Source organism: Ursus arctos, unplaced genomic scaffold, assembly GCF_023065955.2.
Source record: "Ursus arctos isolate Adak ecotype North America unplaced genomic scaffold, UrsArc2.0 scaffold_5, whole genome shotgun sequence".
In the NCBI taxonomy this organism is placed as follows: domain Eukaryota; kingdom Metazoa; phylum Chordata; class Mammalia; order Carnivora; family Ursidae; genus Ursus; species Ursus arctos.
Window position 1 is genome coordinate 27,155,102 of NW_026623067.1, and position 12,450 is coordinate 27,167,551.

At 37.0% G+C, this 12,450-nt stretch overlaps 1 protein-coding gene across 1 annotated transcript in view; it reads left to right on the plus strand.

Moving 5' to 3' along the window:
• CCDC192 (coiled-coil domain containing 192) overlaps positions 1 to 12,450 on the plus strand; it is a gene marked incomplete at its 5' end in the record, with an annotated part of 160,368 nt that overhangs the window by 17,443 nt on the left and 130,475 nt on the right. Inside the window, 2 exons of the mRNA XM_048220745.2 lie at positions 6,507 to 6,638; positions 7,503 to 7,559. Of these exons, the coding sequence (XP_048076702.2) occupies positions 6,507 to 6,638; positions 7,503 to 7,559 (189 nt within the window). The remainder of the gene's footprint in view (positions 1 to 6,506; positions 6,639 to 7,502; positions 7,560 to 12,450) is intronic.

Below are 12,450 nucleotides of genomic sequence, written 5' to 3' on the forward strand. Positions count from 1 at the left end.
GAGGGTATGCATTGTGGTGAGTGCTGTGTGTTGTGTAAGACTGATGAATCATAGATCTGTACCTCTGAAACAAATAATACATTATATGTTAATAATAATAATAAAAGAATGTGTTGTTTATTTCCATTCATTTTCAAAGTTTCCAGTTTTCCTCTTGTTATTGATTTCTAGCTTCAATCCATTCTGGTTGGAGAAAGTACTTTGTATCATTTCAATCCTTTTAACATTAGGTCTAACATATGGTCTATTCTGGAGAATATTCCAAGTGCACTTGGGAAGAATGTGTATTCTGCTGATTTTGGCTGATTTGTCCTATATATGTCTGTTAGGTCTAGTTAGCTTGAAGTGTTGTTCAAGTACATTTTCTTACTGATCTTTTGTCTAGATGTTCTATCTGTTATTAAGAGTGGGGTATTGAAATCCCTAACTATTCTATTACTTTAATTGCCACTATTTCTCCCTTAAATTTTGTCAATGGTTTTTTCATATATTGGGGGGGTCTATTGTTTGGTGTACATATGTTTATAATTTTGATGAATTGACACTTCTATCAGTATATAATTCCCTTCCTTGTAACTGGTACTAATTTTGACTTAGCATCTATTTTGTCTATCACCCCAGCTCTCTTCTGGCTATTTCCATGGAATATTTTTTTCATCTTTTCACTTTCCACCTATTTGGTTCTTCAAGTCTATTTTTCCAAGTTAGTCTCTTGTAAGCAGCATATAGTTGGATCATGTTTTTTATCCATCCCATGAGTCTCCATCTTTTAATTGGTGAATCTAAACCATTTACTTTTATTTATTTTTTTAAAGATGTTATTTATTTGAGAGAGAGAGAGCAGGGTGAAGAATAGAGGGAGAGGGACAAGCAGGCTCCATGGTGAGCATAGAGCCCAACTTGGGGATCATGACCTGAGCCAAAAGACAGAGTAGGACACTCAACCAACTGAGACACCCAGGTGCCCCTAAACCATTTACTTTTAAAGTACTACTGATAATGAAGTACGTACTCCTGCCACTTTGCTATTTGTTTTCTATAAATCTTACATCTTTTTGTTCCTGAATTCCTCCAATGCTGCCTTCTTTTGTGATTAATTTTTCCTAATATACCATTTTGATTCAGTTTGGGTTTTTTGTATCTTTTTTAGTTATTTGCCCCTATAATGTGTATATCAGTATGACTTGTAGTGTCCCATAGGTCCTTTAGGTCCATTCGTTTCTCTTCATTTTTTTTTCTTTTTGCTCCTCAGACCAGGAAATTTCAGTTGCTCTACCTTCAAGTTTGCTGATTCTTTCATGTGCCTGCTTCTATCTCCTCTTAAACTGTTCTAGTGAATTTTTCATTTTAACTATTTTGCCTTTCAACTTCAGAATTTCTACTTGGTTTCTTTTTATAATTTCTATTTCTTTATTTCTATCTTCTATCTGCTCATAAGTCATTCTTCTGATTTCCTTTACTTCCCCCCTCCATGGTTTCTTTCAGCTCTTTGAGCATATTTAACATAGTACATTTAAAGTATTTGTCCAGTAAGTCCAAAAGTCCAATGTCTGAGTTTCTTCAGCTGCAGTTTTAATCAAGGACTTTTTGTGTGTTCTGTGGGGTTTTTTGTTTTGTATTGTTTTTTGGTAAATGCACCATACTTTACTTTGTAAGCTTTGTAATTTTTCGTTGAGAACTAGACATTTTGAATACTGCAGTGTGGTACTTCTGGAAGTCAGATTCTCCCCTGACCTTTCCCCAAGAATTGCTGTTGTTGCTTGTTGAGGACTGCAGGTGTATTTTTGTTTAGTTACTTTCCAAATTAATATTTCAAAGATTGTATTTCTTCTCATGTGTGGTCATCAAAGTCTCCTGTTCCATTATCTCTGCAGTTAGCAAGGTGACCTGACAGAGATTTCCTTGAACCCAGCACTTTCCTGGATGTTGCAGGTGTTCTACTAGATTCCAGAGTTCTGAAATGGTTGGTCTGACAGGTCTTGCCAGCTTAATAGTTATTTAAGTGGAAGGACCTATTCCTGGAGCTTCCTGCTCTGCCATCTTCTGTGAAGCCCAAGTCGTTTTGTTTTAACCACTATCTTGAATACAGTCCTAAAATATATCAGTACTCTTTATTGACTCTGTCAATAAATTGTACAATGGATCAAATTTACCTTTCTTTCACTTTTAACTGTATTATAATACTTTTATAATGCTCTTTTATGGAACATTGGGATAAATATTAGAAGTTGATTTTTTTTAGTGGATTTACATAGCCTCAAAGGTATAATATAGAATTTGCCTCTTTGTTTTACATAATTCTTAAGACAAATATTATTCATACTTTTTAAGTTATCTCTTCCCTCCAAACTTGTTAAAACCACAGGCAGAAGGGAAAGGTATATGTCAAAAAGAGTCGGAAGTAGAACATTAGCATTCCAACACCATGTGAACCTGTTTCAGCAAAAGTGGCTAATTACTCATTTAAAGAAGGATACATGAAAATTGGTCATTTAAAGAAGAGGTGTATTTCTATTCTCTTTATGTAAGCAGATACTGACAGTAATTGGACTAAACTTGTCTCTATGCTCCCCAAATCAATTATTCTGTAAAACCAAGTGGTTCTTATGAAAAAAGAAAAGAAAGCAACAAAAAAGAAGCAATACCCAAGGTCCCCAGAGTTTCAAAATTCAATTATGATATCTTGCAGGGCTACCTTGGATTTCCTCTTACTTACTTTGATGACTTTTTTTCTATGTCATAATTTGAATTTGAATTTAGGCAGCATTCCTATAGCCTTCCTGAATTGAAAATTAGACTTTAAAAAGTCCTAAAACCTCCATCAAAACAATGGAGTGAATTCAAAATGGCAACTAACATCTTGTGATTCAGCAATAGAACACAATCTTTCAGGCAGTGGTTAAATTTTAAAAAAAGAACTCTATTTCATTTTCCTCCCATCTCTTTTCTATCTTTTTGGAGTATCAGTCTTATTTGATGGGCTATTTTCGAAGACAACGCAGAGAAAATTATCTTATGCCGATAAACAGTTTCATCATTATAAAATGGAATGCAACAAGAAATTATTAGTTCTTGCCCTCAGTGTATCCATATGTAGAAGAAAAAATAAGATCCCTTTATCCTGCTGTTGTGAGGTGATGATACATACATATGAAAATTAAGTTTAAAAAGTTAGTAAATGGAATGGTCTTAGCAAAGATTGTTCCTGGCCAATTTGACTGTGTCTTATAAGTTTTGACAGAATTCTCCATTCATCCTTCTGGGGAATTACAATCTAGTTTGAACACATATGACTGGAGAAATACCCTATAAAAATAGTGCAAAGTAGATGTAAAATCCTATTATGGGTACCAAGGTCCCAGTGTCAGTGAATTGTAGGGTTGAGACTAAAACATAGATCTCTTAACTCCAAGTCAAGGTTTCTTAAAGTAAAGATAAGCCTGTAGTAAATATATCTGAGTCAAAGGCATATTCAGACAGAGGCCCTTTAGAAAAGGAAAGGAAAAAAAGATGGTGTTGATGTCTATAAAAAGACAAGCAAGATGTTAGGACAGAGTTCTCAGGTCTTAAAATAAAAGAAAATAAATCTCTTTCAGGTAAATAGGTAAACATGCTGAAGAAGAATGCTGAGGGTCACGTGGTTAGTGGGGGCGATCATAGGCTTCATCTGTGCAAGCAGCCTTAGAGTTGGGGTTTGGATATAATACAGAACCCAGAGTTGGAGGCAGACCAATATAGATCCAAATACAACCTCTTCTTATTAGCTGTGGGCAAGCTAATTCACTCCTAAAAGCATCTAGTTTCTCATTCTTTAAAATGGTGATAATTCACAAAGAAATAAAAATGAAACTCCTTATAGAGTTTTGAGCAATGGACTAAGGTAACTTATGTCAAGATAGCAGAAAATTCAATTTCTAAACAATAAGGAAACTTATTAGCTCACTCTGTGTGAGTCCAAGGTAGGACATGCTTCAAGATTATTTGATAAAACATTTCAATATTGTCGTCTACTCTTCCATTCAAAGTGTTGCTTCATCATATACTGGTTTCCTAGATGTTTATAGGATGACTATAGTAGCATTCAAATCTGGTAGGTGAGAGAGATTGCGTCTCCAAATCATCAAAATTCCTCCTGTGCAGTGTGATGAGTCCAAATTAGATCACTTCTCCTCATACAATAACTGTGACCAAAGAAAAGTCAGACTCTAATTGGTTTAGGCCTTGATTCCTAAATCAATCAGCAGCAAGGAGGATAGGATTTTCATGATTCTCAGGCCCCACTTTAGGAGCTGGGGACAAACCTGGGTTTAGGGAATCCAACCCAATGTCCACTGCTGAAACCTTGGGTTCCAACACTTACTTGCTATGTCCTTGGGCAAGTTATGCAACTTTACTGAACTTACTGAATTCCCTTATCTGCAAAATGGGTATTAAGTGAAATTGAGATAAATAAAAGTGAAAACAAAAGGTTCTGCAGAGCCCTTGATATATAGTTAGTACCCAGTAAATTACGAATGTCATTATTACTATTCACCTATATACTTTTATATTATGCAATAGTTCTACAGTTGTCTGCCTTTTAGGGTAAAGTGTGAATTTTTTGAGCGTGTAAGCAATATCACTCTCATGTGTTACCTATAAAGTTTTACATATAATAAGTGCTCAACATGTTTAACAAATGAGTGAATAAATGAATATCTGTTGAATGAATGAATAAAAGCCTGAAAACAATAGAAGGTAGATTTAAAAGAAAGACAATCAAATGGTGACTGGATCAATGACAGGTCAGGTAGGATATGGGAACAAAATAGGCCAGCCTGAGAAAAATTTTGAGAGAAAATATTGCCAAATCTAGAGAGGCCTTTTCCCCCAAAACTAGAGTGTTTGTAGGAAGTAAGTGAACTGAATACAATACGAGTTTAGGGTAACCAGCTCAAAAATGCTGTGATGTCTTCTGATACTTTGTTTTATAACTTGATAAATAACAAATGTTTGAATAAAATCCTGATCAATACTTATCGTAATCTAGAGGAGGTAGAAGAAAGTATAACATTAATAGGTACTAAGTACAGGACATGCTTCAAGCATTATTCTAAGTATCTCTCTTGCATAAACTCATATAATCGTCAAAACAAACCTGTGAGGTAAGTACTATTCTTTTCATCCCCATTCCCATTTACAGATTGGAAAATCAAGCCCAGAGAGACTGAGAAACTTGCCTAAATCCCACAGATAGTGAGATGTTTACCCCAAGGGTGTGACTCAAGAGTCTATGTTTAGCAGTTAGACTATACCGTGGGTATAGTCTACAGAAGTCTAATAAAGGGGTGCCTAGAAAAACCAGGCTACACCTCCAAACCATCATGTACTGAAGAGTTAAATGTGTCACTGTCCGTGAGGAATGCCACAGGTCTCCCATGTCACTGAGAGCCGAAAGGCGTAGCCAACAGCTCATGACCTATGTGTCTCCTCTGGCCCTCCACATTGCACTTTTGGAATGTCCAGTGCATAACGCAATGGCTGTGGAGAGTGCGAACCAAACAAATAATTGTTAAGTGAATGATTGTGAGGATGAGTGGATTTGGATCGATGCCAGCATATATATATATGATGTGCCCACCTTGTTTCCGTGGAGACCAATCTCTTCATGCTTCTGCTTCCCCATTTGGTAAATTGTCTTTAAAAACTTGCTGTACTTTTCACGGTGAGACAGTATGCTTCACAATAACACTTGGAATAATATGAAAGAGATACTTAAAGATAATGCATGCCTCCAAGGACACACTGGGAACTGGAATGAATACAAGGTGTGTGTCCGTTTCCAGAGACTCTTTCAGAATTGTTGCTGAGCTATAGAGAAAATGCACAATAAGCTGTCTGAATGAAAGGAAATGCTAGTCCAGGGGCTCTCCAAGGGAATGAAGGAATGAGGCACCATCAAACTACCCTTTTCTCAGGAGGAATCTACAAACAGTAAAACAAAGACTGTCATCTGTAGACATTTTCTGGTTATGGTTTAGCATAGATCTGCCTTCGATCAGACTTTAACTTCAAATTCCTGCATTTTCCTTCAGCTGCTTATATGGTAAACATACAAAGGAGTCAGAATTCCTACACTTTCTAAAGAACTGTAGTCCCCCAAGAGTTAAGTTCCAAGAACAATATATAAACCACAATTCAGATTTCAGCTGTACAAATAAAGTACAGTCTTAAAACATAAGAAAGATGAGTGTTGAGCTTGTTGTACTAGACATCGCTCTGGCTGCTCTTAACTATGTAAGTCACATTTCTTGTCCAGAAAGATCTTTATAAATAAAAATAAAGTCAACATTATTTCCTTATCTCTCTATACTAATCTTTGTCAGCTATGAGGAATATTCCAGAAGGCATTTTCATGTTCAATAGATATCGGTGGTAGGCAAAATATTTATAAATTAGACTTTTAAAAGAAGCTCTAAAAAAAAAAAATCACTGTGCTTGCATGCCCTTATAAGAAATGTCTTTAGCTTGCAGTCTCTGAAGGAACAAAATCAAAACTGCTTGAGCAAGTTTCCTGGCTGGAGGAAAAACTAGAGACTCTGGACTATAAGGAAGACAGTGGGGAACCATACAAAAAGATGATTCTTGCAAAAGACCAGGTATGTTGTAGAAGAAAAAATAATCTTTCTCTTAAAAAGCTACCTAAACTTACATGAACTGACAATTCTGCAGTCCTTTCTGGCTGGGTTGGAAGTTCATATTTAAGTTCAAGATGGCAAATAATATTTGTATTTGCTAAATATAATTGTATTCCCTGATAAATATTCACATACAAAAATTAATTTTGTTAGTGATATTTGAAAAGTTTGTTTGATATGGATCCTTTTGAACCATATTAGCTGAATATTCTACTTGTTTTGTAAGTGGTGTTAACTACACAAATGTTTCCTTGCTTTTAAGGGTGAATTTAATCAAGGAATAGTTTCTATGTAGTAAAATAAGGGGATCGGAAAATTTGTTATGTGCTTTAATCAATTATAAGAATTTAATAATCTCGGAATCTCTGGGCATTTATATAAATTTTTTTCTTGTTCAACTCAAATGGGTTTGTATCTGCCTTTGGGGGGTGTGTGTGTGTGTAATGTGTATTTTTTTTTTTCATTCACACAAAAACATATCCATGTGTTCCAAAGGCAGGTACAAACCCATTTGATACTAAATATAGGTATATATAATATAAAGTAGGTCAGCATTACCTTCAGTACATCAAGCAAACATTATTTTCCCACTCATTTCCTAAAATCTTAACATATTTGTGTTCTTTGTTGTTGGGCTCTTCAATAGATTGGATGAAAGGGAGGGATAGGAGCAAGAATTTCTCAATGACAATTTCCAAAGCATCTAGCTGAGATAGTGCTGCGATTCACAGGATTTGAGAACTAGTATCTATTTATATCTGGAATCCTTTGAATATGTAAAAGGAAGAGTTATACTCTTTGTTTCTAAACTTTTCTCCTTTTCAGTGCATTGAGAAATTACAAGCTGAAGTGAAAGCTTCCCAAGAGCAACTTACAGCCCATGTAAGTGTTTCTCTCCTTTTTTTAATACCTTAATTTATATCATGGTTATCCTGGGAATGAACAGTCATTTTTCAGAAGTTGTAACTATTGTCTCTCTGCTGCACACCAAATCACAAGGCTAAGAATCAGTATTTTTACTGCCTCTACAAAGTTGCTTTCCCTAAGTAGAATTCTGATTTATGCTGATGGTAAAAATTATAAAACTGATGTGTTATCTATAACCACATGGTCTAATCAGGGACCATCAGGATAAGAGAACAAGAAACTAAGGGTAGAAAGACAAGGAAACCAGGCTAGTGTAATGAGTGAATGGAAGTGCAAATGACTGGCACAGCAAATATAGGCCTGGAACAGTGCTGCTTAAACTTCAGTGTTTCAAGAATTACTCGGAAAACTTTAAAAAACAAATTGCCTGGAGATTCTGAGTTCTGCATGCCCAGGGTATGACCTGAGAATTTTACTTCTAGATGATGCTGGAGTCAGGTGATGCTGATGCTGCCAATTTTGGACCACATTTCAAGTAGCACTGTATTATGTATATTCATTCTGCCCTAGTCTTGTGATTCTTAGGCAAGTGACCATGAAAGATACAGAACTGTTCATTTTCCCTGCAAGTACTCCCCTGAGAGAGACCCTGTGAAATTCTAGGGCATATTTCATTGGCATTTTAGCCTCTCTTCACTCAGAGAACAACTAATGAGCATCTCCTGCCACAAGATCCTTGTGTGTTCACACACATGAACCAGTTGTCACCCTGCCTCTGTCCCTTCCCAAGGATCTGAACAACCCTGATACCTTACAAGTTTCCTCGAAGACTTGCTCACCTTCCTTTCAATGATTTCCTCTATCCATACATTGGGTGTTGGGGGATGACTTCTTGATTAAGAACCTTAGCCAGTCATGTTAAATGGCCAATGTAGATAACAACAAAGATCATCTGAGACCTGAGGGGTCTGCAGTCCAGAAGTCCTACAGAAATCACTGCAAAAATAACAAATTCGGTCACCATCCCTTTGATATTTGAAATAAGCTAATCTGGATAAATCATGGTAATTGACTTTTGTGGGGGTGAGGGGAAGATAGAGAAAAGCTAATCTGTTGTGGCAGTTAGCAGAGCTTCTAGCTCTGACTTCAGAATTTCTTTTGGCCTTGTATGCCCAATTGACCAAGAGCAAAAATGATTAAGGCCTGCATCTGCGACATGGTGACATATTCAGACAGCAGTATATCTCATTAGCTCAGTTTTCTGTTGCAGATGCCTCCCTCCAGTTCCACCCCAGTATGCCCCTGAGGGTACCTAATAATAACTATTGTCAGAGGATGTCTCCTCATGCCAGATTGATACCTACAGCCATTTGCCCAGGGTGCGTTTAGCTCAGAATTTTTTAAGGAGAGAAGATTGTTCACTAAGGTTCTGATATTAGCTTCCAGCATCTCTTCATGCAAAGCGGATAGAACAAACAAACAAACAAAAACATAGTCACAGATGTCTTCAGGAAATTCTGGTGGTGTCTTCTTCCATTGCCTAGCTGCTGTGGATTCTATTCCTGCACCATGCTGTTCCTGGCCCAGGCTGAACTGGGACTGCTTTCTTGTATTAGGGTATTGATATCCACAACAGAGATTTCTACTATGTAACTGCTCAAAGCTCAGGTTTTAATATAGCAGTGTGATCATGAAAGCTTTGCTTCAACTCATCAAGAAGATTTAAATGAAAATATTAATAATAGTGTTTATTGAGAGTAAATTCTGTGTCTACTATGTGGTAGGAGCTTCTTATATTTTCTATTTTAAATCTCAATACAACCCAACAAGGTGGGCATTATTTTTAGGTAGGAAAACAATTTCAGAGATTAGTTCACTTGTCACACATGTCAATTCTACCCATGCTTTTGCTACTGCAATTTGCTGCTTCTCCAAATTGTATTCTCTACATGCCATTTCAGGTATCAAACGGCGTTTACAGAGGTTCTTTCTGCAAACTTCCTTCGCTCTCTATTCACTCTGAGTGATTCATCAGTACATGATGCTGCAACTCTCACTTCCATGCAAATAAACAACCCCTTCCGCCCCCATCAAATTCTTTCGATCTTCATCATCCCCTAATTACAGTTCCTTAGGGCTGTAATGATAATTTCTTAAAACGTGGTTCCTTGAAAATAACCTTCCAAATGATGTTAGTAGGTATTCTGGGGGAAAAAAATGGGAGGGGCATTGGAAATGAAGTTAAGTTAGATGGGTTTAGTTACAGCAGGATTTATCAGTGTATAATCAATCTCCAGGAAAGGATCATAGTATGTTGTTTTCCAAGGGTGTTTGACCATGAGTGCACAAATGTTTGGAAGCTGCTAGCATATTGCATCAAATTAAAGCATTATGTTTGCTAAATATGACTTGAATATCTTGCTGACACCCTAGCCTCAGCATTCACAAGGTCAAATTTATCATCTTCTAATCCTGTCTTTTAAATACGTCCCTCTTTTGGGATCCCCAACATAGTGAATAATATCACACTGCTGTTATTTATTCTACAACCAAACTACCAAGCAGTATTAAAATCCTACCTCTCTCTGCCTCTATCCCATATTCAGTTAGTTGTCAGCCTGTGAGTATGTTTCTAAAAGTTATCTCACTTTGTTGTCTTCTATCCCATCATACTGCCATATTCCTAACTCCTTCTGCCATATCCCTAACTCTTATTGTTACTGGCCCCAAAATATTAATATTCAAGTTCAGAAGCTCCCGCTGTCCCCCCACAACCCAAATCACAATGTAGTCCTCTTGCTGTCACACCATCAAGTTCTGTTTGCAGAGGAGAGAAAGAGTAAAACTCATGTGTGAAGATGCGAGGTGGGGGCAGAAAACCAAACAGAGTCAAACACTCAAAGGGAGGATAAAACCTACTGCAATGGGACCCTCACTGGAAGGCTCCTGGGAGTTCTGGGGATGCTTAATATTAAGAAATAACAGAGTATTAATAGGACTTGTTGGGCAGTATATACTTGAATCCCCCTAAATGTTTGGGTGTCATGTGTAAAGTTTGGAATTCCTGTTTGGGCCATGCCTCCTAAATGTCACACTACTGTAGGATGTGACCGTGTAGTAGTCTTCTGGCTTCCCTGCCCCTGCCCTGAAAGAGGTTTCCAAAGGACCATTCCTAACCCCTTAGCTCTCTCTTCTTTCCCTATCCCGTCCCTGCCTCCCACTGAATAAGCTAATAAAATGGCACTGCTGTCTTTCTTCATACATTCCATGCCAGTTGATGCCCTGTGAGTTTGTCTCTGTGTTCTCTTGATCTGGACTATCCTTCCCTCTGCTCTTTATCCAAGTAATTCTTACTCTTCTTGCAAGACTTATATCAGGGACCAACCTCTTCCTTAGCCCCCAGATTACTTTCTATGGACTCCCATAACCTCCTGTACGTACATCTATTTTAGCTCAAAATACTACTTTTTATTGACACTATCTGTTCATATATCTGTCCCTTACTAGACTCAAAGGTCATTGAGGGCAACATCAAGAACGTGTTTCTTTATCTATTACTCCAAGTACAGGGCTAGGCACATTACAGTCACTCAATATATTTGCTAAACTGAAATGAATTTTACTCCGATCATGTCATTTCCTCTGTTCCAATGCCTAGAGTAAGACAGTGGTTGCCCACTTCTCCAGAATAAAGTCCAACCTCCTGACCATGGCATTCATCACACTGAAAATGAGGCTCTGACCCCTTTTCCTGACTCCTCTGTATCATACATCTGTGACTCCTAAGAATACCATGCATTCCTGCCCTAGAGATTATGCTTATGGTTTCTTTCAACCTGGAATAGCAGTCCCCACCAACAATTCTGATGATGAATGCCAGATTTTTCCCATTCTTCATCAAAATTGTTCCTTCCAGGAAGTTTCTCCTGACCATCCAACCAGAAGTAATCTCTTTCTTCGGTACTTTCATAGCACATCTCTACACCTGTCTTTTGTCACTTGTCACGGTATGACCCACAAAAGAGTTATGTGATGTGAACTAGCTCTTCCCCAAGACTGTGAGCTCATGGCGAACAGGGAGCAAGTCTGTTTATCTTTATGCCTCTCACAGGGTCTAGCTCAATACCTTGTTGAGATTTCATTGAAATGAATTATTAAAATGGCTAAATTAAAAATAAAGTTACTCTGGTATTTATAGGAGCCTACTTTAAATTTTATTTCTTAAAAATGACAGTTACATAAGGTGTTACCATAATCGGAATATAATACTTTCAAGGTGTAAGATGGAAAGGACAAAAGGTAATGATGTCTTAGAACAGAAATAAAAGGAAAAAGTAGCAGCAAAAGAAAATACAGTTCTGGAAAACCCCTACTTCAAAAGAAGAAAGAAGAACATCCAAAGGAAATTATGATCTTAACGTGAAAATGAACAACCTTGTGGCTTCCTTTTATTCAGAGTTCACTTGTCTGAAACCCAATAGTTGAATTATATTTTTGTATAATTAAATTGATAGCTATAAAATGGAGAGAAGACAGAAGCCTAAAAATTTCAGACTGAGTCGTCACTACTATTATTTGGAAGCTTAAAATCTCATCTCATTAACTTTATGTAGTCACAGCTTATACTTTTCAAAGATTACAAAGGGTCATAAGTGCACACATGGATACCCATTCGAGCCACCCACAGGGCTATCCTGCCCGAGGCATTTTTATCAATCTTTCCCACATGATTACTTATCTACTTAGAGATCTACACAGGATTAAACAAATATTTGAAGCAAATGTTTATAATTGCTCGAAGGTAATTGTTCGTGTCAGGGCAATTTGAGTCAGGACTAGGTACCTTAAGGAAAAATATCCTTTTAAAATTAATGCCTTCCAAAGTGTTGAATTCGTTGCTTCACTA